Genomic DNA, 26,192 nt, shown 5'->3' with positions numbered 1-26,192 from the left:
AAGAGATTTAAGAACGTGGTTAAAGATGGAGGGGAGGTTCCCTTTGGGATTCAGTTCATTTGTGTGTCTTAACATAAAACTCCACAGACTGGGATTGAAACCGTTTCCCTTCTGGCTCCAGCTCCAACATACCTTCCCTTTGGGAATTTTTCCTGCTACTTCTTTTCCACTTGCCATCAGCGCTCCCACAATCACTGAGTAAGCGATCACACTATTCAGATAGAGAACAATTACCAGTCAGTCCAGGCCACAGACGGTTACCACATTAGAGCTCACCATGGATTTCCCATCCTAAAAGATGACATTGTATTTCTTTTAACAATTCTTTGGACATCAAACAAAAGAATATTTTCATTTGTTCTAAAAATACTCACTAATTTACTAAGAAAAATATTTACTGGTTTACTAATTTAGGGGTAAATGTGTAACAATAATATTTTTCTGAGACAAAAGTTTCTTTTAATGATGAGTTTTTTTTAAATTGGTTTTCCTATTGTTATGAAACACTGAATTAGAAAATGTGCCTCCTTTCTATTATTTTAAAAAATTCATTATCTGCCACATCACATGGCATGTGGGATCTTAGTTCCCCAACCAGGGACTGAATCTAAGCCCCCTGCATTGGAAGCATGGGGTCTTAACAGCTGGACTGCCAGGGAAGTAAGTCCTTGATTGTTTCTATTTTTAACTGCATGAGGCTTGGCTTTAAAATGCATATATATAATATACTTTGTAAACGCAAACATATTATTAGAGTTTAACAATAAAAACTTTGGCCCCAAAGAAGAAAAAGAACGCATCTCAGAAAGTACTAACTGGTCTGAAGGCTGGGTATGTGCACTTCCTTCCTGGCATGTCCAGCCTCACTCTGGGCTCTGACATTCTTATTATGACGCCAGCTGTGTGCTTTATGTGAGGCACCCCAGGACGGAGACAGCTAAGACAGAGCTCTCGCCTTTGCATGTGGCCACCAGCCCTGCAGCCACCTATCAGGGAAGCCCTCACAGAGGCCATGGACACATGCGCTCTGTCTTTGAAGGCCATGGGCAGGGCAACAGACGGAGAGGAGAGGGCAGAAAGGGGGCTGGCTGGGAGGGGCAGGAAGGTGTGTGGACAAGCAGGGGATGTGGCGGAGGGGCCAGAGTCAGGATGGAGAGAGGGCAGATGACAGGAAAGGTGACGAGGCCACGGTAAACCAGGGCCGGGAGGAGCTGGCACTGTGCACCACGCCACTGGGTTGCTACCTGAGCCAAGGAGAGGTTTAGGAGGCAGAGTCAACGAGACTTAGTCAGGGACCAGACAGGTGCGGGGGCTGAGGGGGAGACGGGGATGACTGGACCTCCTTCTCAGGTGACACAGAAACCCACAAGCTGCTATGTGAACACATGCATGCACAGTGCCTGCAAGTGGTGGATGAACAGGGCACACGGAGGCCCCTGCATGTTATAGATCTAGTTAGCATTCCTGTAACAGTTGTGCTGAAGGTACAATATTTCTGTTCCAATTTTACTTCAAAGCCACTTTCATTTTGTAAGTTCCAGGTGCACACTTGTCTACACAACAGAGTGATCTCCACCAGCCTAGTTTCCATCCATCACCACACAATGCCCAACTTCCAATGCTTTTTTAATAGTATAAGAAAACTTACTACCACATTTAGGAGAGTTTTACTTTCTAAAGTATTAGTCAGAGATCAACACACTTAAGTATATGATTTTAACCAAAACATCTTAAATTCAAACATGTGCTAACAACAGCATACGCCATTCACGTGATTCGCTGTACATGATACCAAATAAAAGAGAATGAAAAGAAAGCTCTACAGACACACCCTTGTTTGAATGACACTTGAAAGACTCCTGATGAATTTGCTAAGTAGAATTCATTTATAACAGTAATAATACTTTGGGATGGTTGGTGATGCAAAAGCATTAAACATTAGGGCTAAAGGTCAATTAATGGCCAAAATATGGGGGTGGCAGGGTAACAGTCTGGGCAAACACCAGGAATTAAAGCACAGTGAGCGCATGTGTGCACAGAGCGAGATTTGGATACATTTTTGTGAATGAATGAGCTCCAGCCTGTAAACACCAAGAACCTTCTACCAGAACTACCTTCCAGAATCCTTGATGACACAGTAGATCAAGGACATCACTTTCAGGTGGACTTTGGAAAAACAAAGGGGGCTTCTCGCCATTGCTAGGATACCTGTATTCATACCCACACTGCAAATGTAAGCAAAAGGCGAGTGTTCTTCACTACAAAACTGTCAGATTATAGGATATCACCCACCTGGATCCACGAGAGAGCGGCATTAAATTATAAAAATAATAAACTAAGGATAAGATTAAGTTGCAAACAGCATCAGCCTCCTAGGAAAAAAAGATATGTGCTCGTGAACTTAAATAATAGACTATAAACTCATTTTTATGAGGTGACAAGACACAGCAGAATCATTTATTAGGGAGAGAATTATTTCATTCTTCTCCTGCAAGGACCTACTTTTCATATCCCTAAACATTTTATACTCTTTCACATCATTTTTTTCTAATGAAAGGATATATGTACAGTTTAGTTTTGAGCAGTATGCTCCCAGCTGCCTTCAAAACGGCAAACTTTTTCTGATAAAGGTAGATATCTGTTTTGGTCCATAACATTATTTGCAAAGTCAAAATATACATTAGGATTAAAATAAAACAAAGTGCTTATTAATATTGTATATACTTTCTCAAACTACAAGCCTCTCTACTCCAAGATTCTGATTAGCATCACCCCTCCCCCCACCCTCCACCCCCCTCCCGCCACTGAGATTTAGGTGATCAGTATACTTAATTATATATATGTGTGCACGCTAAATCTCTTAAGCTGTGTCTGACTCTTTGTGACCCCATGAACTATAGCCCACCAGGCTCCTCTGTCCGTGGGATTCTCCAGGCAAGAAAACTGGAGTGGGTTGCCTCCAATTATATGTATAAACTGAATAAAATCCAGAGAAATAAAGGAACTTTCCAAAAGCCATGGGCATCCATTCCAGAAAGTGGATGGAGCACCCCACTATACTCTCCACAGTGACAGCTACAATCAAGCAAATGCCACTGTAGCTCCTTGGGAGCAGGATGCAGCTCCCCGTTGAATCAGAAAGCAACGGTGGAGGAGGTCGCAGCCCAGGAAACAGTGCCGTCCCTCACGGACAACCTATACACTTAAATATTGACAAGGCTCTAATTTATGATAATATAACACAGTAACTACATACATTCCACTTTCTCAGTTTCTGTACTTATTAAATACAGGAATAGTCTCTATAAGAATGTTAAAAGAAATGTTTAAAGCTTATTTCTTATTACTTCTTATTAAATAAAGGTTATTTAAAGCTGATTTCAACCATAAATGTACGATTCCAATGAAAGAGGACAAAAGAATCATAAGCAGCATGGATAAAATGAAGACAAACAGAAACCTACCCCAAATTCTGACGAGAGAATCAGTACTTTTCCTTTTGCTGTTAGATCTTTATAAAGTGCATCTATTTCGGCATGATATAATTGTGTTCTCTCTTCTGTGGTTTGAGTTTCCACAGAAAATAGTATATTGCCAACCCTAAAAATACAAGAATGTATGTCAGAGGCATGTATTATACAATTCACAGCGGTAAACACAGGGGGCGGGGTGTGGGGGAGCAGCAGGGTGGCACTCGGGGACGTGGCAGGACATGCGAGGTGTGTCGGCGCCTTTCTGAGCAGACTGCCGAGGCGTGTCTCCTAACAGGCGGCTTATTCACAAACAGGTTTTGCTCAGTTTAACCATATGTACTTTTTAAAAAACACATGTTTTTAATTTTAATTTTTAATTGGGGGATAATAGCTTTACAACGTTGGGCTGGTTTCTGCCATACAACAACATGAGTCAGCCCTAAGCATACGGACATCCTTTCCCTCCTGAACCTCCCTCCCACCACCCGCATCCCACCCCCAGGTCACCGCAGAGCACTGAGCTGAGGCCCCTGTGCTTCTCACCAGCCACGTTTTACACACGCTGATGCACACATGTCAATGCTACACTCTCAATTCGTCCCTCCCTTTCCTTCCCCTGCCGTGTCTGCAAGTCCTTGCTCTATGTCTGTGTCTCTGTTCCTGCCCTGAGAACAGGGTCATCAGTGCCACCTTTTTAGATTCCATATATGTGTGTGTTAAAACAAGACAGCTGTTTTTCTCTTTTTGACTTAACTTCAATCTGTATAATAGACTCTAGGTTCATATGTACGGCTTTTATGAGCTTACGGAGGAGGAAATAACTACACAGAGTACAACATATTTCAATGTGTTTCAATTTTATCAGACAATCACCCTATTACATCAGAAGAGCAGGAGCCAACGGAGGAGGAAATAACTACACAGAGTACAACATATTTCAATGTGTTTCAATTTTATCAGACAATCACCCTATTACATCAGAAGAGCAGGAGCCAGGGCTGTGCACAGAAAACAAGTTCTGGGCCTCCACGCTTTCATTGTTTAAAGCTCTGCTGCATGTGCAGCTCCATGTGAGGCCCTGTGGAGGATAAAACTTCCACGCAACAAGTATTTACTGTATAACACCAGTACCAAAATGCTGAAGATAGTCCTTAGATGCTATGAAGAACAACCAGGCAAAGCAGCTGTCTTTATTGAGGAAAGGAGGGGGAAACAAGGTCACAGATTATTAGCAGTCCATGCATAAGACCATAACAGTTGATCAGAGGTTCAGAGGAGAAAGTTGATCTAATTTGGAAGATGTGGAAGAAAACAGAAAATGCTTTGTGGAAGAAGGGGCCAGAACGTGGGTCTTAAAGATGAGGATGTGAGTGAAACAGACCCAAGAGGTAGGAGGTGACCTCGGGGAACAAGTCATCCAGGCAGGCCTGGTTCTGGCAGGAAAGCGCTTCAGGTAAAGCAGGAAGTTATTGTTCGAGGCCATTACTATAAAAGGCCTTGCCTGTCTGGCAGGGGAGATGATTTCGGTGTCAACAGGCAATGGTACGGTATGGACTAGGGAGGGATTTTTGGATCCAGGGGAACACCCAGTGGGGTGCAGCCCACTGAAGCACTGGTCAGGCACCAGGAGACCAGAGATGGAGATATGAGTCATGAGTCCTTGTGGGGGTCAGAGGCCCCAAGCAAGACTGACAACAAATGGAATGAAAAGAGATGGCTGAGGAAGATGCTACATGTGGAGGAAGGATTTATGTACTCTAACTTAGTAGTTCCATTTCTGCTGGGAACTTCGTCATGGGTGGGTGAAGAGGAAGGAGAAAATAATTTTACATCAGTAGAAAACCCTGGAATTCCTTTTATGTGAGGAGAACCATCTTTATTGGGAAGGTGCTTTGATAAGTGGCTTGGGGTAGAGATGGAGACCTCAAAGAAATGGAAGAGTCACAGCATCTTTGCTAAATGGTGTTTCTCCCTGAAGGCTGGTGTGAGTTCTGACAAGGAAGCAAGAGGCCAGGAGGCAGAGGGGCTGAGAGGACGTGGGGCCCAACGCTGAGCTGCCAGACACCCCTGAGGCAGATGTGGTGGAGCTCAGGGCGGCAACCGAGGAACGCGTGTTGTGGAGGGGGCAGCGACTGGGGAGGATCAAGATCATTCCACCCAAGCTCAAGGATGTGGAGGCTCTGCGGTGAAGTCTGGATTTCAGACGGACATAAAATGATTATTAACACAAATTTTCTTTTGGTGCTATTATATAAGCTGAAAGAGTAGGAAACATCCTAAATGATCAGTGACGAGTATCCCCAAAATAGAATACTATGCAATTTTTAAAAATGCTTTTAAGAATAAGGTATGGGAAAACATTCATAGCAAGGGTAGAAAAGAAACAGGTTATAAAACAATATGTACGGTATAATCTCAGTTTTTAAAGGAAACAATGATTTAAAATTTTTTCTCTTTGCTTATCTATATTCTAAATTTTCAATAAAATATACTAAAAAAAATTTTTTTTAATTAAAAAAAAAACTTATACTCCCACAATGAATTAAAACTATACTTAAAATTCGAATAACAGCCTTCAATCTGCCAATCTCTCATCTTTTTTTCACTTAATTGGTAAAAGTCTTCCTCACAACAAGCTTCAAAAAAGCCGGTTCTAGTGACACACTGGACCTTGATAATCTCCATTTCAGAAGACAGCAAAAGCCCAGAACGTCAAACCTCCTCTGGCAACACCAGGCGTCTGCACGCTTTCTGATGCCTGCCCCCCCCCCGTACACCCGCACTTAGGAAGCACACGTACTTGTCTCCTGTAATCGTAATCGTGAAGCCATCATATTCCTTCCCTTGGTCTTTGAGGCTGGGAACTTTGGTGTTCACAGTGAACCCATCCTTTGTTTTAGTATTAAACTGCTTTCAAGGAAAAAGAAAATTCACATTACTAGTGAGATTCATTGTAAATTCCCAATCTGCAGCGCCAACTCTGACTTTGATGTTTCTAAGAAGGCTCAGAGAAGGGAAGACATCGTGTCCCCTGTCCTGGCAGTTAGTGTCCAGGATGCCTACGCCTGCCCGTATGCCCCCATCCACTCTCAGCCCAAGTCACACTCCCCACGGCCCCTGCCAGAGACCAGAAGAGAAGCTCAGAGCAAAAGGCACATAGCCTTCCTTCAATGGCAACTCTCACTCCTAAGAGCTCCCTTTGGGTCTTTTCTCTTGTTCATCTTAATTGGCAGAAACTTTGACACTTAGCAGAATAGCCATATTCAACATCCCACAATTCAAAATAGCACCATGTGTTTTTGCTAGTGTTTCTTCAAAGTAGACTCCTATCTGTCTGAAAAGCACTCAGAATTTTGTCAACCGAGAATTTTATATACACACATGCACATACCCCAACTGCGCAGACCACAGAGTAACAAAGCAGAGTATTCTAAAGGAATGAGAGGTGAGAGTGGGTCTTAAGGGTGATGAGTATGAACACAGCTTTCTGTCTAAAACACTTCTGACAAACTGAAAGCCAATAAATAGGTGTTGTCATTGCTCCAGAGACACCCTCCCCAAATTCGGTTATTGAGTGTAGCCAACAGTTTTTAGGATTGACAGATTTGAGTAAGAGAATCGATGGTAAAATAAAAACAGGTTGTGCTTCACAAAACACACTGGAGGCAAAGGCTGTCTGAAAACAGCGGCCAGTGGGCATCACTAAGGTGCAGGGAAGGGTGAAGATGTGTGGATGTGGGCAGGACTGCTGGCAGCAGGGGTGAGAGAGATGTCTTTGTATGGGGACAAGGGCTTTCAGCGGCAGAACGTGCTAACACTTAAGGGTGTGCGTCAATTCTCTCTAAAGCTCCCAGCATGCCTATGAGACAGGCCATGATCTCAACCTCACAGGTGAGGAAACCCAGTTGGTGAGATGAGGCAAGCTGAGGTCCTGCCTGAGCTGCACATGGAAACAGGGGTCCAGACCCTCAGGACATCCAGTCCCCTAACTCACTAACCAGCTGCCCAGAGGGGAACTGAGGTCCCTCTGAACTTGGCTGTTTGGCAGAAGCACATCGTGTATCTCAGAAGAACCTGTCAAGGCATCACATTCAACAAGCACTTTAAACACAAAGGCATATCTTTATTTACTTCTGTGTGTGCCGTTAGGAGCACCAGGACATATGCAGCCTGGGTGGAGGCACAGCGTGCAAGGCCACAGTCAGATGGCCGTTCCCAGATACAGCCAGACCAGCAGTGACTGCTCTGGGAGCCGGACACCGGGTGGGCTGGCGATGCTGGGCCCCGAGCAGCTCTCCACACAACTGAAGCCTCTTGTGCATTACGCTTTTCTTAATACACACACACACACACACACACACACAGACAAACATACACACTATGGGCTTCCCTGGTGGCTCAGATGGCAAGGAATCTGCCTGTAATGCAGGAGACCTGGGTTCAGTCCTCAGGTTGGGAAGATCCCCTGGTGAAGAGAATGGCAACCCACCCCAGTATTCTTGCCTGGAGAATACCATGGACAGAGGAGCCTGGTGGGCTACAGTCCATGGGGTCACAAAGAGTGGGACATGACTAAGAGACTAACGCTCTCACTTTTCACTTTCATATATATGTGTTAAAATATCCCTGAACAGATTCTGTATTCTGCCTAATATAGTAAATTTAAATGCTGAAAATACCCACGGGAAAGCTAAAGACTAAAATCTGAGTCAGGCTCCAGTTTCTTTGTCTGGTGTGTTCAGCAGTCCTCGGTGGGACCATTCTGCCCTCTGGGGGACAGTTGGGGAATTCAGGGGAGAGTGTGGCTACAAGGATGAGGTGCAAGGAACAGTCACACGGGCATGACTCCCACTGGATTTGCACATGGATGAAGAAGTTGTTTATAATGTAATAATTACCTAGGCCTGGAATCAAACTCCATTTTACACTCAAACGCTAAATATTTGTTACAGTTGAAATACCCACTGACTTTTTTAGAAATGCAAATAGCATATAAACGAAAGTATATCTGTATATTGTACAGAACTTTATTAAGTGTGGTTTACCACTATGGAAAACCATATCACCAAAGTCACAGCTCATGGTACTTGAGTCAGCAAATGACAGAGAGCTACAGGGCTGCCTCTGGAGCCGTCACACTCACCAAGACTTCACACACATGTGCAAGCAACGGGCTACTTCTTTGTGGCTTCTCATGAATACATGCCTGATGCTGACATACTGCTTCTTGCCTATAAACAACTTACCTTCTAGAACTCCTTTACAGCATGTGGTGACTTTCCAAAGGATTTTTTGAGTATGTGGGATACATTTTTATGGATTTGATTTTAGTGCAGTAAAGGGGCCATCTGAACATGTTTGCTGAGTTAAGACGGCTTTGAGAAGACTGAGAACCACACCTCAGTTCACGAGACCCTCAAGATAACCACGTCGGCCAGAAACAAGGCTTATCAGCACACAAGAACCTGGAGTAGAAGCAGGAGACTACCCAGCCCAGCGAGCAGGCTGCACCCGGGGCTCAGGGTCAGCTCGTGGCTTTGTCCATGACGTGATGCCTCCTGGTTATTCTTTAGAAATGTGTAAGCCTTGTCACTCATAGAAATTTCTTAACATTCACTCGATGTACATCAGTCTTATCTACTATAGCTACAAGGAGAATATTTATTCAAGTTTTATGCTAAAGATCAAACTATTAATTGAAAAAAATCAAATGTACTTGCTGTGGGCACATTTTGGGTAGTTTGGAGAAAAGGTTCATAAAGTTCTAATTTCTTAATGGATTATACTTTTAAAACAATATAATTATTTCCCCCTGATGGGCCCTTTATCTTCAATTCAAATACTTCTGATACTGATATTGCCACACCTGCTTTTCTCCAGTAGCATTTACCTGGCCGACCTTTCAGCCTTGAACTTTTTGAATATCATCTTGTTGCAGGTGTTTCCAGTGAACAGAACACAGCTGGGTTTTAAAACACCGATCTGAGATGCTTGCTCTTTCAGGGAGGGAATCCAGTCACTCAAGACACATCGCCCATTACACACATTCCCTCCTTATCTAAATTTTCTTCCTTCTCTTTCTGTAAATCTTTAGTTGAACTGACTTTATTTACTTTATTGCATTTTCCTACCTTCTAGGGTCTGCTTTAATTTTGGTTATTATTCAGGATGTGTTTTTACCAGTGTTTTTAAGTGGCATACTTTATAAAACTTAAAATACTAATAACATTAACAAATATGCCTCTAATGAGAATGAGTTCTTTCTTTCAAAAAGTACTAATTTTTTCCCCTAAAAACACCTACTGTGGTTTTGATGATAAATTTACCTTCATAATTGGAAGAAGGTCTTCCACTTTGTGGACCTTCTCCAGAGCTTCTCTAACTTCCAACAATCCTTTAGGATTATTAGCTCTTTAAAGGGGAAAGAGAGAGAGATAGCAATTAAAATTAACACAGAAATCAGTAATTAATTATGCTATTACCTTTAATTTAGATAAATCCTTAATTACAACTGGCTCAATATTCAAAATGGTGGACCACAACCAAAGTATCGAAATAATGGAATAGCTTAATCTAATAAGTACTGGGCAACAGATGAGAATTAGGGAAACAGCAGTCTGTCCAGACGTGAAACAGGGAAAAGCAGAACGGATGGACAGCCAGTGTCTATGTGGACACACATGGGTCTGGGCTTGGTTAGAAAACTTTTGATTCTCCTATTCCAACTATGAAATTAGAAGTATACGTTTTTTTATTCCTAAAGTTGCTCAAATGGAAGTATACTACTAGGCTTTTATGCCAATTTTATATTTTCTTGGTGACAACTAACCTTCAGAATCCTTTCTCCCCGGCCTTTTGTCCACTGTCCCATCTACACTGCACAGCCTCTCAGTTGAGGGAGAATGAGTATTAAGGCGGAAATCCACCATTTAATCCCTAATTAAGAAATCTAAAGAAACATCCTATTTTCATTGAATTCAAAGACAGGAGAGAGGCTAGAAAAGCCACTGCACTTCAAGATTAAAAACACTCAGTTGAGGTCCATGGATTTTGTAAAGCTATTAAAAAGGAGGTTGATAAATGATTATGAAAGGCTTTATGATTCTAAACACTATGTAAAAATGTGATATATTTTGTTCAGTCTGTCAATAGGCATGGTTTTCAAGTTTCATAAATATAGTTAATGAGAAATATATAAAATCTATCCATTACCATGAAAAAGAAAATTGAAAGATTACCCATGATAAACTAGAATTCTATCTTTAATAAAATGAAGAATTTTCTCAAAATATTCCAGGTATCTCATGTTGATCACCTGACCCCTGTTAAGAAAAAAATATACGTTGAGAATGTTTTTACATTCAGATATGTTCATTGCAACATTAACTCTAAAGGACAGTAAGAGAGCTGTGAGAATAATGTAGCCAAGAGGTTTGGGGCATTGGTTTGCTTGCAGTCAAAGAATGGGAGAAACAAACACCTGTCTGAGCAAAACTGATGGTCAGCAACGGAAAGTACTCTGGAAGAAAGGTAAGAAAACTCAGTGCCGAGATGCCGAAGCAGGAAGAAAAGTTCTCAAGTGCTTCAATGAGGCTCAGGCTTATTTGCCACTTTACCGTTAAGAATCCCTCCCCTTTTCCAGCAACATGCCCCCTCCCTGTCCTGCCATATCACTGCTCTCAGTGTTCCTGACAACATGAGCTGCTAACACTCCTTCTGACTGCGTAACTCACCAGCTGTCTTCATCCCCTCCACCACTCTAAGTAGTATTTTCCTCCCATTTCTACCCCAACCTCCATTTTCAAAACTATCCCAAGACTTTCCTGGTGGTAGAGTGGATAAGAATCCACCTGCCAATGAAGGGGACACAGGTTTGATTCCCAGTTGGGGAAGATTCCACATGCTCCGGACCGACTAAGCCCGTGTGCCACAACTACTGAGCCTGTGCGCCACAACGAGAGAAGTCATTGCAATGAAAATTCCGTGCATTGCAACTGGAGTAGCTCTCACTCGCTGCAACTAGAGAAAGCCAGCCTGCAGCAATGAAGACCCAGCGCAGGCCAAAAAATAAATAAATAAATAATTTTAAAAACAGCAGCAACAAACCCGCCCAGAACCTCATGCAGAGCCAACACGCTGACGCATGTGTCCAACAGCACACAGAGCCAACCACTCCCTGGACACAGCTCCCTGGGCTCCCCACCGGTGCATCGAACATCAGGTTCAGGAATTCACTCCAGCTCCCAAACATGCTCACCTGCTTTTTGCCCTGGGGCTTCCTGGCCTCCTGGGGCAACCACATCCCCGCAGCTATATGCTCACCCCCACTTCTAACCCACCACCAGTGCTCCAAGCCTGCCTTCTCGTGTTCACTCGTCCCCTCCGGCTCACTTTCACAGAGCTTTCCAGACCTCTGCACCAATGCACCCAAACGTTACACAACTTTCTAACCACTCCCTATCCTTCCAAGGGAAGTCGCTGCCTTTGCCACCTGCGGCCAAAGTGATCATCCAGATGTATGATTCTGTTCAGGTCACATCTCTGCTTATGAACTCTGAACGGCTAACACTTCCAGACAGAAAATGACTTTGCATGGGTATGTTAGTTATTTGTTGAGGAAAAAAAGCTATTTATGTTTTGGCTACTGCCTATCTTTCTAGGGTTGATTTCTGACAGTCCCCTTAACCATAAACTAATCATAGTTGTACTCCCCTGACCATGCCTAACTCACTGGTGTCAGGGTTGGTGGTGGGGGGTGGTTGTTCACGTGTCATCCACCTCTCTCTGTTCTCCATCTATCCAAACAGCATCACCTGAGGATGGACTGGGACCCCTGGCACCCTGTACACATGAGCAGCACAATCTCAGCATCAAAGGCAGCTCACTGGCCTGCCTCCCTCACTAAACTACGAGTCTTCTGAAGTCGGGAGCTGTACTTCACTGCCATATCACCGCCATGCAGCATAGCACATGGGGAGTGGCCTTCGGTTAAAGCTAGTTGAGTCTACCTGTAGACGTCACAGATTATTCTGTAAGAAACATGAATACACAAGTCACAGGGGAAAGGAAATTTATTTTCTAGAAATCAAAACAATAAATATCCTAATAACATTTCCATTAAACTCAAATGTTGAAGCTGTGTAGTAGAATATTTTCTTGATTCAGGCTTCTGGAATTAGAAGCATTTTAAATGTGATAAAACTACCATACTTGTAAAATTTAGCTAAAATTAAATTCAGTGCATCCCCTTGGAACCACTGCTCTTTAATATTTGCTCATCATTTATTGAGAGGGTGGGATAACAGGGTGAACACTTCACCCACACGCCCAACTTGTCAGAAGCCTTTGGACAAAACAAAAGCTCTACAGTTAACCTGGCTCAACCTCCCAAGAAGGCAGCTTAGCACCCAGTGTCTTTGAACCAAACCCTTTGTGTATTACAGGGTGGCGCAAGGGGGAGGCCTTTCCCTCACTCCAACAATTCTTTGAGCCACAATATTATAAGTATATAATATAATGGTATTGTAATGTCGTCCATCTAAGTACTTTCTATGACAACAGATAACTTTCTAGGACCATTTAAAGATGGACATCTAGGCAAAAATCTGGCATTCTACCCTTCAACTGAGCTCTGCATCAAAGAGACTGGAAAAGGGGCACGACATTTCTTTTTGCAACCAGGCCAGTTCAAAGGAACGCAAGCAGGACCCTGCAGGCACAGGGCTAATTTGTGTCCAAAAGTCACCAAGAAAGGAGAAACGGGTTGCCTGCAGCCTCTATAAAGTGATTATTTAGGATAATCTCCTTGGGCCTCCCTGGTGGTCCAGTTGTTAAGAATCTGCCTGCCAATGCGGGGACAGGGGTTTGATCTCTGGTCTGGGAGGATCCCACACGCCTCAGGGCAACTAAGTCCACGAGCCACAACTACTGAGCCCTCTTGCTGCAGTGACTGAAGTCCGCACACCTAGAGCCTGTGCTCTGCAACAAGAGAAGCCACTTCTCACTACAACGAGAAGCCTGGGCACCACAACTAGAGAGAGTCCGCATGTAGCAATAAAGACCCAGCACAGCCAAGACTAAGCTAATTAATTTTTAAAAACTGCTACGAAAACAGGAAAGATAACCAGAATGTTCATACCTGATTAAATTGATGTGGTTGTTAAAACCTCTGCTGAGACTTCGTGCTGGCATTTGATCCAACCAAAGCACTGGTTGGTCTGGGTCAGCAATCCTATAAAATAGAGTTTATTAAAAATGAAGACCTTATAAAACCTAGAAATGTTCAAAAGCATTAAAAATAAAACATGTACAAGTCTTTGTGAAAGTGGGGAGAAAACAACTTCTCAGTCCATTACATCTAAAACTATGAAACACAAACCTGCAAATTCCAAAGATATTCCAACTGGACCAAGTAAGAAGTCAGTGCAGGTTTACCAGTAGAGTAGTGTTTTTCTCATGAAAATGAATAACAGCAGGAAATATAACTTATAAGGTCTACTATTAGTTAATAAAGGAGGAGGAAATAGCAACCCACTCTAGTATTCCTGCCTGGAAAATCCCCTGGACAGAGGAACCTAGCAGGCTACAGTCCATGGGAGATCACAAAGGGTCAGACATGACTGAATGCACATGCACACACATTAGTTAATAAAGTGGGATTCAGAATCCACTAACTAGAGGAGATTTAACATCATATTACATTGATTAGACTTCTGGTTTATTTTCATTTAAATGCCAGTTACCGTCTCCATTTTACTGCGATGTCAAACATGTCTCTCCACTGCATCAGCCGTGTTTTCCCATTCATTCGAACCTTTGAGTTTGTCCACGTACGCTGTACAGCTTGCATGACTTCTAATGCTGCCAAACCCATGGCTAAAAGAAGGAAATATGGGGAAAACAGAGTTTGTAAGTACCCTTTAGAGGGAATGATCTTCACCAACAACTCAATGAACAACTCAGGAATCATTATATTAAAAGAGAATCACAAGTATTGGTAATTCAACAAGACCAGAGATGCATTACCATCATGACGGCCTAACTAAAACTCAGCTCTATTAGAGGAAACTGGAGACAACTGCAGACTTATCTCCTCTCAATCCTGAAGGAACTGAGGTTCAAACCCCTCCTCACCCTACAGGAAGGAGATGGCTCTGGTGGATGAGCTGTCTGAGTTAAAGCAATAACTGACGACCTACGTTCCACACCTACACCAAAGCAACAGCTTAAGAGCCAAAGCCAGAAGCATTCTTCCCTCAGAATTCAGTATGAATGAATCTACTCATTTCTGTTCTTATCACATGGAGATTTTGAGTAAGCACAACAAATGATTGTTTTTCAAAAGTACAACACAGTTTAACTATCCTTGCTCCAATTTCAGATCATTTTAAAATACCTCTGTGTATTCTCTTGTTTGGCAGGAAACCAGGAGTTTCGTATTGCATCAGGGATCCCAAACGATCAGCCACACAAATCAACTCCTGGACCTCAGGCTTGTAACTCTCAAAATTCTGATGTAACACATCTCTGGAAGAAACGTTACGTACACGATAAAGACAACAGATACCTGGTTATCCGATTTCATTTGAAAAGCAGTCATTTCCTCCAGTGGAAACATAATTGAGAAAATTCTGACCACATCATCTTTACTTCAGTGCTCAGTACCCAACCAGACACAAGTTAAAAGGACTCTTTATGACAGTGTGTGCACGGTGACTGTCACAAGCTTGTTAGTAATGCTGGTAGCTAATTTGCAATCAATTAATTATTTTGTAAACTGCTCCAGAACACATAACCTGCACGGACTGACAAGTAACCAGTCAACCCCGACTAAGTCCATCCCCTACTTGGGCTCCAAGTTATATTATGCCAAGTGTACCTGAGGGTGTATATGGCTACTATTGTTTAACTGTCAACCTGCTAGAAGTTTTCTAACAAAGTCGGCAACTCTAAGTTACAGGCTGTGTTGGGGTCTCCAAGACCCCCCTGGGTTCAGTAATTCACTAGGACTCCCGGGCACTGTGAGAACGCAGCACAACTGTCAGAGGGAAAAGCCATGGAGAGGGAGAACGGGGAATGAAGGCTAGAGGAAACCAGGAACACTTTCAGGACCCTGGGGAGACACAGAGTGCTAATTCCCCGAGTGAGATGCTCATGAGATGCTCTGTATCCAGCAGTGATCATGTGAACACACCTGCCCGGCAGGTACCCCAAGTCCCCAGAGGAGAGTAGATGTTCAGTGTGAACCACACTGCTCACACACAGGACGCAGGCACTGGGGAGTCACTCTTAGCTTTGGGCACTTAGGGTGGGAGGAGATTCTGAAATCCCTGTTTCCAGACACCAGCCTAGGGCCAGCCTGCTGATTGGCGTTCGCACCCCCTGCTTTCCTGCACCATGTATTTCTCTAAAAGGCGGTGCTGGAGAACATACATAGCCCTTTGAGCAATCTATTTTATTATCTTGATTATTGAAACTTACAAAAGCATACAACCTTATTAGTCAACCGAAGAACCAAAGTAATTATGTAGCTCCACCTACATGTGTACATCACGTTACTATCCTATTCTCCTGCCTCCCAGCAAGAAGTTACTTACGTTGAAATTTCTGTTCACAATTTCCTTACCGTTTCCTTTTAAAAAGACAGGTTACATATGTATATCTTTATTCAATAGTTTTGCTTATGAGCTTTATGGAAAAAATGATGTGACATTGCAAGGTACCAACTTGCTGTTCTTACTCAACATTATGTTGCAAAATTAGTCCACACTCTTACTCGGGTCATTTGTTTATACTGCTGTAGAATACCACACTGTGCGACACTGCCACATGTGCCCATTTTTCTGCCCATAAGAATTTGGGATGATTTGGTTTCCAATCGTGAACAAATACTGCTATCAACAGGTCTCCAAGTAGTTATGTGCACAAGCATATGGTTCTGTCCTGAATATACACAGGAACAGAATGGAAAGACTGTAGGATATGCAAATATTCAATTTTACATGATAATGAAAAGTGCTGCTGGCACTGAATGGAGTAATCTATAGCCAAGTATATAAAATTTCCCCTTGATCCTGCTCTGGTCAATATTACTATTATCAAACTTTGCAACATTTGTTTACCTAAGCGGGTGAAACATCTCATGTGGTCTTATGTTTGCCATTCATGTTTTCCCCTTGGTAAGATTACACCTATTCATGTCTTTTTTTTTTTTTAATTTTATTGGATTTATTAGTTGCTTTACAAAGCTATGTTAGTTTCCACTGTACAGCTAAGTTAACCAGCTGTATGTACACATACATCCCCTCTTTTTTGGATTTCCTTCCCAATTAGGTCACCGCAGAGCATTAATTAAGTAGAGTTCCCTGTGGTATACAATAGGTTCTCATTAGTTATCTATTTTATACATAGGATCAATAGCATATGTGTGTCAATCCCAATTTCTCAATTCATCCCACCCTGCTTTCCCCTCGGTATCCATACTCGACATCTGTGTCTCTACTTCTGCTTTGCAAATAAGACCATCTATACATTTTTCTAGATTCCACATATATGTGTTAATAAATGATATTTTTTTTTCTCTTTCTGACTTCACTCTGTATGAGTCTCTACAGATGAATCAATTTCATTCCTTTTATGACTGAGTAACATTCCATTGTATATATGTACATCTTCATCCATTCTTCTCTTGATGGACATTTAGTGCTATAGTGAACATCAGAGTGCATGCGTCTTTTTAAATTATGGTTTTCTTGGGTATATGCACAATAATGCGATTGCTAGTTCATATGGTAGCTCTATTTTCAATTTTCTAAGGAACCTCCATACTGTTCTCTGTAGTGGCTATATTAATTTACATTCCCACCAACAGTGCACACCCTCTCTAGCATTTGTTGTTTGTAGATTTTTTGATGATGGCCATTCTGACCAGTGTGAGGTGGTATCTCATTATAATTTTGATTTGCATTTCTCTAATAATTAGTGATGTTGAACATCTTTACGTGTATTTGTTGGCCATCTGTATGTCTTCTTTGGAGAAATGTCTATTTAGGTCTTCCACCCATTTTTTTATTGGGGTGTTTGTTGTTTAGCTATTTAGCTGCATGAGCTGTCTGTATATTTTGGAGATTAATCCCTTGTCAGTTGCTTCACTTGCAAATATTTTCTCCCATTCTGAGGTTTGTCTTTTCATCTCGTTTATGGTTTTCTTTGCTGTGCAAAAGTTTTTAAGTTTAATTAGGTCCCACTTGCTTACTTTTATTCTTATTACTATAGGCAGTGGATCAAAAAAGATCTTGCTGCAACTTATGTCAAGGAGTTCTTCTGCTTATGCTTTCCTCTAAAAGTTTTATACTGTCTGGCCTTCCATTTAGGTCTTCAATCCATCTTGAGTTTATTTTTGTATATGATGTTAGGAAGTGTTCTAATTCCATTCTTTTACATGTAGCTGTCCAGTTTTCCCAGTACGACTTATTGAAGAGGCTGTCTTTTCTCCATTGTATATCCTTGCCTCCTTTGTCAAAGATAAGGTGCCCATGGGTTTATCTCTGGGTCTTCAGTTCTGTTCCACTGAATCTATATTTCTGTTTTTGGGCCAGTACCATACTGTCTTGATTACTATAGTACAGTCTGAAGTAAGGAAGCTTGATTCCTCCAGTTCCATTCTTCTTTCTCAAGATTGCTTCGGCTATTTGGGATCTTTTGTGATTCCATACAAATTGCAAATTTTTTCATAGTTCTGTGAACGATGGCATTGGTAATGTGATAGGGATTGCTTTGAATCTGTAGATTACTTTGAATAGTATAGTCATTTTCACAATACTGATTCTTCAAATCCAAGAACATAGTATATCTCTCTGTATCATCTTTGATTTTTTTCATCAATATCTTATAACTTTCTACATATATATCTTTTGCTTCCTTAGGTAGATTTATTCCTAGGTATTTTATTCCTTTTGTTGTAATGGTAAATGGGATTGTTTCCATCATTTCTGACCTCTCATTGCTAGTGTACGGGAAATTCAAGAGATTACTGTGTATTAATTTTGTACCCTGTCACTTCTCTAGATTCACTGATGAGCTCTGGTAATTTTCTGGTGGCTTCTTTAGGTTTTTCTATGTATACTATCATGTCATCTCAAAAAGTGACAGTTTTACTTCTTTTTCAATCTGGACTTCTTTTATTTTTCTTCTCTCACTGTCATGGCTAGGACTTTCAAAACTATGTTGTAAAATAGAGGCAAGAGTGGACACCCTTGTCTTGTTCCTGATCTTAGAGGAAATGCTTTCAGCTTTTCACCATTTAGAATAATGCTCGCTCTGGGTTTGTCATATGTGTCCTTTATTATGTTGAGGTAGGTGCCCTCTATGCCCACTTTCTAGAGAGGTTTTTTTTTTTTTTATCATGACTACTGAATTTTGTCGAAAGTTTTTTCTACATCTATTGAGATAATCATATGGTTTTTATTCTTCAATTTGGTGTCTCACACTGATTTACATCCCTAGGATAAATCCCACTTGATCATGGTGTATGATCATTTTAATGTCTTGCTGGATTTGGCTTGCTGGTATTTTGTTGAGGATTTTTGCATCTATGTTCATCAGTGATACTGACATGTAACATTCTTTTTGTGTGTGACATCTTTGTCTGGATTTGGTATCAGGGTGATAGTGGCCTTGTAGAATGAGTATGGGAATGTTCCTCTCTCTGCAGTTCTTTTGAAGAGTAAGGATAGGTGTTAGCTCTTCTCTTAATGTTTGAAAGAATTTGTCAGTAAAGCCATGTGATCCTGGACTTTGTTTGTTGGAAGGCTTTTAATCACACTTTTAATTTCATTACTTGTGATTGGCCTGTTTATAATTTTCTGATTTCTTCCTGGCTCAGCCTTGTATGTTTCTAAGAATTTGTCCATTTCTCCCAGGCTGTCCATTTTATTGGCATACAGTTCCCTGTAGTAGTCCCTTTAATCCTTTGTATATCTGTGATGTCAGTTTTAAGTTCTCCTCTTTCATTTCTAATTTTATTGATTTGAGTCCTCTCCTTTTCTTGATGAGTCTGGCTAAAGGTTTAACAATTTTGTTTTTCTTCTCAAAGAACCAGCTCTTAGTTTTACTGATCTTTGCTATTTTTTTTAATTTCTATTTCATTTATTTCTCCTCTGATTTTTATGATTTCTTTGCTTCTACTATCCTTGGGTTTTATTTCTTCTTCTTTCTCCAGTTGTTTTAGATGTAAGGTCAGGTAGTTTATTTGAGATTTTTCTTTCATGAGGTAGAACTGCATTGCTATAAACTTTCCCACAAACTGCTTTTGCCACATCCCATACTTTTTGGGCAGTTGTGTTTTCACTGTCATTTGTTTCTAGGTACTTTTTATTTCCTCTTTGATGTCTCAGTGATCTCTTGGTTATTTAGTAGGAAGCTATTGTTTAGCTTCCATGTGTTTGTGTTTTTTACAAATTTTTCCTGTAATTAATTTCTAATCTCATAGTGTCATGGTTGGAAAAGATGTTTGATATGATGTCAATTTTCTTAAATTTACTGAGGCTTGATGTGTCACTCAAGATGTGATCTATCCTGCAGAATGTTTCATGTGCACTTGAGAAGACAGCATAGGCTGTTTTCAGACGGAATACCCTATAAATATCAGTTAAGTCTACCTGGTCTAATATGTCATTTAATGCTTGTGCTTCCTTATTAATTTTCTATCTGGATGATCTTTCCATTGGTACAAGTGGAGTATTAAAGTGCCCCACTATTATCGTGCTACTGTCTGTAGATTTCCTCATTTATGGCTGTTAGTATTTGCCTTATATATTGAGGTGCTCCTATGTTGGGTGTAAAAATATTTCCAATTGTTACATCCTCTTCTTGGATTGATCCCTTGATCATTATGCTGTGTCCTTCTTTGTCTCTTGCAGTAGTCTTTATTTTAAAGACTATTTTGTCTGATATGAGTATTACCACTCTAGTTTTTTTTATTTCTATTTTCATGGAATATCTTTTTCCATTCCCTCACTTTCAGTCTGTATGTGCCCTAGTTCTGAAGTGAATCTCTTGTAGAGTGCACACACGCAGGTCTTGTGTCTTCAGCCAGTCTGTTTCTTTCGGTTGGAGCATTTAATCCATTCTCATTTAAGGTATTCATTGATCTATATGTTCCTTTTAACATTTTCTTAGTATTTTGGGTTTGTTTTGTAGGTTTTCTATTCTTGTGTTTCCCACCTAGAAAAGTTCCTTTAGCATTTGTTGTAAAGTTGATCTGGTGGAGCTGAATTCTCTTAGCTTTGGCTAATCTGTAAAGATTTGATTTCTCTGTCAAATCTGAATGAGATCCTTACAAGGTACAGTAATCTTGACTGCATATTTTATTTTTTCATTACTTTAAATATGTTCTGCCACCCCTGTCTGACTTGCAGAGTTTCTGCTGAAAAATCAGGTGATAACCTTATGGGGATTCCCTTGTATGTTGTTTTTCCTTTTCTCTTCCTGTTTTAAATATTTTTTCTTTGTGTTTAATTTTTGTTAGTTTGATTAACATGTGTCTTGGGTTTATCCTTCTCCTAGGGCTCTTCTAGGGTTTACACTATATGACACTCTCTATACTTCCGGGACTTGGGTGACTATTTCCTTTACCATGTTAGGGAAGATTTTGTCCACAGTCTCTTCAAATATTTTCTCAGGCCCTTTCCCTTTCTCTTCTTCTGGGAACTTTATAACTCAAATGTCAGTGTGTTTAAGTTGTCCCAGAGGTCTCTGAGACTGTTTTTATTTCTTTTCATTCTTTTTTCTTTATTCTGCTCTCTGGCAGTTATTTCTACCACTCTATCTTCCAGCTTACTTATCCATTCTTTCGCCTCAGGTAGTCTGCTATTGTTTCCTTCTACTGTATTTTTCATTTCAGTTATTGTGTTGTTCATCACTGACTATTCTTTATTTCTCATAGATCATTGTTAAACATTTCTTGTATCTTATTGGTAAGTGCTTCCACTCTATTTCCAAGATCTTGAATCATCTTTACTATCATTACACTGAATTCTTTTCCAAGTAAGCTGTCTATTTCTTTTTCCTATTTATTTGGTCTACTGGGATTTTATCTTGCTCCTTTGTCTGCAACATATTTCTCTGCCATTTTATTTTGTCTAACCTGCTGTGCAGGGTGGCTGTTCGTTTTGCTTCTGCTGTCTGCCCTCTGGTGAGTGAGGCTGGTCCAGGGGTTTGTGCAGGCCTCCTAGTGGGAGGGGTTGAGCCTGTGCTCTGGTGGGTAGAGCTGAGTTTTTTTTCCCCCTGATGGGCAGGGCCATGTCAGATGGTGTGTTTTGGGGTGTCTGTGAGCTTAGTACAACTTAGGCAGCCTGACTGCTGATAGGTGGGGCTGTGTTCCTGTCTTGCCAGTTGTTTGGCATATCCAGCATTGGAGCCTGAAGGCAGCTTGGCATTGAGATGGATACCTCCTAGAGAGTGCATGCCAATTACTATTCCCTGGGGTCAGAATTCTCTGGTGGTCCAGCATCCAGGATTCAGCACTCCCACTCCGGAGGCCTAAGCTTGAACCCTGACCAGTGGACCAAGAGCCTGCAAGCCACGCACTGCAGCCAGAGAAAATAGAAAGAAAAAAGAAGAAAACAAATAACACCCAAGACAAACAGCCAAAACCAAACCAAACACACAGTACCGACAACACAACACACACACAGAAGAAAAAATAGAAGAAAACCATTAAACAGACACACCAAACCCAAGACAAATGATAACAACAAAACCAAACAGAAACAAAGAGGCAGACAGAAAAGAATAAAAGGGAAAAAAAAAAGAGAACAAAGAATTAAAAAACGAGAACAATCAATAAGGACTAAACTAATAAAAACAGAAAAAGAAAACAAACATAGAAAGGAAATAAACAAAAATGAAGTAACATAAAAGAAACCTATAAAAACAATCAAAAAGAAAGAGGAAAAAAATAAAGGAATAAACAAAGAACCAAAGAAAAGAAAACACAAAATATCAAAAAAGTAAAAATGGAAAATAAAAGTATATATTAGAAAAATTGGTAAATAAAAAGAAAACACTATCACCAGCAACTGAGCAAAATGAAACAAACAAAAAAAGAATAATAGCAATAAGAATATTTCCCTGGGGCCTCCTCTGTCAGTATCCTTATTCTCACAGTGGGCCAGACCCAGTCCCTGCCTCCCCAGGAGGCCCTCCAATACCTCTAGGTAGGTCTCTGGACCTGCTGTGGGCACTGCAGTACTAGCTCAGACTCTGACCTGGCCTGACTCCTACATGTACTTACCCCCAAAGTCCACTGCTGACTGACCTCATTTGTGGGAAGAGTTGTTGTCTACTCAGGTGCTCCACAGACACGGGGTTTACCAAGCTGATCTCAGAAATTTAATCTGTGGCTTGGGCATCTGCACAGAGAGATTTCTGCTCCTTTGCCTTAGTTGCCCCACCCCTGGGGCTCAGTTTTGGTTTTGGCCCCAACTCTGAACCTGCGCCACCCTCTCACATCTGTTTCCCTCCTAGGTGAGAAGGAAGGAAAACTGGCTGATTGGGACATACTCCTTCAGGCTGGTGAGGAGTACAGCATCCACAAGTAGGGTTTGCATGAGTTGCTTACAGTGGTAGGGACCAGAAGGCAGTTGCAACAGACTAGGGTGCAGTCACTCTGGTGGGGGTCTCTCCCAGTGCTGGTGGAGGCAGGGGCTGGCATGTGCGGGGAGGTAGCAGGCCCACTTCTTCCATGCCTCTCAACAATGATGCCTCATTTCCTAGGCAGACCATGCTTCCACTACGGCCATTCCCAGCGATGGAGCCCCTCACTTCTGTCCCCTGTTGTATCTGCTCAGCCAACAGTATTCCTTTCCCCAGGTCTGCTCTCTTTTTAACTCCAAGCTTTAGCACTCAGCCTCTGCCAGCATTGGTGGATTTTTGTCTCAGGCAGGAGCACCCAAGGAGGCTTTGACAAGGGTACTGCTTCAGACTGCAGAGCTTACCTGGGCAGAGGAGGCCTTGGCTTAAGGGGTGGGCAGGCCTGCTCAGATGGCTGCCCCTTCCAGTGCCTGCAGAGGCATAAGCCAGCAGGTACGAAAGGGGGTTGTAATGGCAGCCCCGCCCCTTGCGCGCCACTCAACAATGAAGCCTTACTTCTATGGTATCTTGGACATGTTCCACAAACTTTCCCAGTTTTGGAGCCCGTTACTCCTTTCCCTACAGGCTGTCTTTTCAAAGACAGCAGCTGTCCCCTCCATGGGTCTGCATTCCAAACCCTACTTTACCGCATGCATGGCTCACAACCCAGGCTGGGAGGTGCAGGGCTGCAGCACAGGCCGCGCACGCAGTTCTTACTTTGTCCTCTCTTCGACAGACCATCCATTGTCTGCTCCTTTGATCCCCTAGAGATCTCTTTCTCTTCCCAGCTGATTTCCCCACCATGAGGGAATTTGTCTAAGTGTGGGGACGTCCCCTCACCTTCAGCTTCCCACCAGGGTTGCCAGTCCCTTTTTTGATTCCTCTTTTTTTTTCCTTTGTTCTTTCATCCTACTTGGTTGTAAGGGCATTTTTCCTGTCTTTTAGGTATCCAAAGTCTTTCACTAATGTTCAGCAGGTGCTCTGTGAGAACTGTTCCATTTGTAGATGTATTCTTGACGCACTGTCAGGAACGACAAATTGCATGTCCTTCTATTCCACCATCTTGACTCCCTCCTACCTGCTCATGTCTTTTGCACTTTTTTTTAACTGGAATGGGTTGTTTGACTTTTACTTTTTAATTTGTAAAAACTATTGGTGTTGAAAGGTTTACAGTCAGTCTAATAATTGACCCTAGGTGAGACAACTTTCCTATTTTTAAGGTTTTTTCTCTTTACCCTAGGTGTTCTCCGGTTACCTATCATGTATCTGAATGGATTTCTTTGTATTTACTCCATGTTTTAAAAAAAACTACAGATTTACTAATAAGTTTCCTTTGTCCTGAAAAATTCTTGGCTATTATTTCTTCAAACATTGCCTCTCCTCTATTTTCTCCTTCTGAAGTTTCAATTAGATATATGTTAGCCCTTCTTACATTTTACACACCTTCTCTCTTTCAAGTTTCGTAACTCCTGGACTCTGTGCCCCACTCTGGATACTTCCTAATGTTCTATCTTCCAATCCTGCAATTTCTTCTCAGCTATAGCTAATCTGCTTTTTAGTCTGTATACTGAATTCTACATTTCAATAACTGTATTTTCTATTCTGAGAGCATCTAACTATTTTTTTAATATGGTCTTTTATAACCTCATGTTTCTTGCTCATGTTTATGATTCTTCATAATTTCTTTAAGCACTTCATCTAGAGTTATTGTAGAGTCTGTATTTAACAATTTCAATATGTGAAGTCCCTAATGGTTAACGTCTATTGTTTGTTGCTTCTGTTGATTCTCACAAATGGCTTTGGTCATCTTGGTTTTGATTCTCATACTAATGATGGTAGGCTGTGGGAATACTTGAGGGCACAAATTGGCACCAATTTCTCCCCAGGAAGGATTTGTATCTCCTCCCACTGAGATCCTGGGAATGCCTCCAATGCTGGATCACTTTAGCACCTGGAAGGTCAGCAAACCCATCCTGCTCATGCTTCCAGGCACTCCACTGGATAGGATATCTTTTTCCTTTAATATGTGTTTACCACCCATCACTCTGGTCTGGATATCTTCTCTTTTTTTTAAGCAATGAGGGGGCTGATCTTTATAGATTTTTCCTAATTTTTAAGGCAGCTAGACTCCCAGGAATTAGTTTCTATTCTAAATCTAATTGTTCTAAAATGAGATAGCCTTTTAGCAGATCTGTTCTGCCATACTGCAGCAGTATTGGCCAGCACTCTAATTTCAAACTTTTAATATGTTAAGAAATTTGTTTTAAAAGTAATATGGTAAAAAAAATAATGCATATCAAAAGCTACCAAGAATTATAAGTGCATCTGAAATCTGAAAGTACCCTAAATTACCATGGAATGTTGGGCTAAAAGAAATCATATTTGCAGGGCAAGAACAGAGACACAGACGTAGATAAAGGACTTATGGACACAGTGGGGTGGGGAGAAGAGGGTGGGATGAACTGAGAGTAGCACTGACATATATAAAATATAATGTGTAAAACAGATAGCTAGTGGGAAGTTGCTATTATAGCACAGGGAGCTCATCTTGGTGCTCTGTGATGACCTAGAAGGGTGGGAGAGGGGGTGGGAGGGAGGCTGAAAAGGGAGGGGATATACGTATATATCAGCTGATTCACATTGTTGTATAGCAGAAATCAATACAACATTATAAAGCAATTATCTTACAATTCAAAATTCAAAATTTTTTTAAAAAGGAAATCATATATCCAAAGGTGTAAACTGAAAGAAATATTTCCAGATATATCAAATTCAAAAATAAATTCATCAGAAACATGGATAGAAAGCTATTATCGAGCAAGAGATGTTATGATGAACTTAACAGCTTGGTGTTAAAAAAGAAAAAAAAGTCTTCATTTAAATAACTCACTTTATGTGGGGTTGTAGCCCTGGCTGCTCTTCATAGTCTTCTATGAGGAAAGGCAGATTCTTAGCCCAGTGGTCTTTAAAGCTTCCAGGCAGATCCACGTCAATGTTATATTCCGTTAGGGGAGTATCAAGATGTGCATGAAGATATCGAGAATACTCTGCAGATAGGAAATGAGATCTGACACACCCAAATATGCT

At 41.3% G+C, this 26,192-nt stretch overlaps 1 protein-coding gene across 4 annotated transcripts in view; it reads right to left on the bottom strand.

Moving 5' to 3' along the window:
• The window catches only part of TTC13 (tetratricopeptide repeat domain 13), a 75,643-nt gene that overhangs the window by 2,494 nt on the left and 46,957 nt on the right, over positions 1-26,192 (bottom strand). For 2 of the 4 annotated variants that reach the window (XM_065922319.1, XM_065922321.1), the window contains 10 exons: positions 25,996-26,152; positions 14,869-14,999; positions 14,216-14,348; positions 13,612-13,704; positions 10,712-10,795; positions 9,800-9,884; positions 6,274-6,380; positions 3,465-3,600; positions 2,293-2,372; positions 133-211 (listed from right to left, as the gene is read on the bottom strand). In XM_065922319.1, the coding sequence (XP_065778391.1) occupies positions 133-211; positions 2,293-2,372; positions 3,465-3,600; positions 6,274-6,380; positions 9,800-9,884; positions 10,712-10,795; positions 13,612-13,704; positions 14,216-14,348; positions 14,869-14,999; positions 25,996-26,152 (1,085 nt within the window). Of the gene's footprint in view, positions 1-132; positions 212-2,292; positions 2,373-3,464; positions 3,601-6,273; positions 6,384-9,799; positions 9,885-10,711; positions 10,796-13,611; positions 13,705-14,215; positions 14,349-14,868; positions 15,000-25,995; positions 26,153-26,192 lie in introns of all 4 variants that reach the window. The other 2 variants (XM_065922318.1, XM_065922320.1) reach the window with 1 other exon arrangement.

Source organism: Muntiacus reevesi, chromosome 2 (genome assembly GCF_963930625.1).
Source record: "Muntiacus reevesi chromosome 2, mMunRee1.1, whole genome shotgun sequence".
Lineage (NCBI taxonomy): Eukaryota > Metazoa > Chordata > Mammalia > Artiodactyla > Cervidae > Muntiacus > Muntiacus reevesi.
This window is presented reverse-complemented; position numbering and strand designations above follow the sequence as displayed.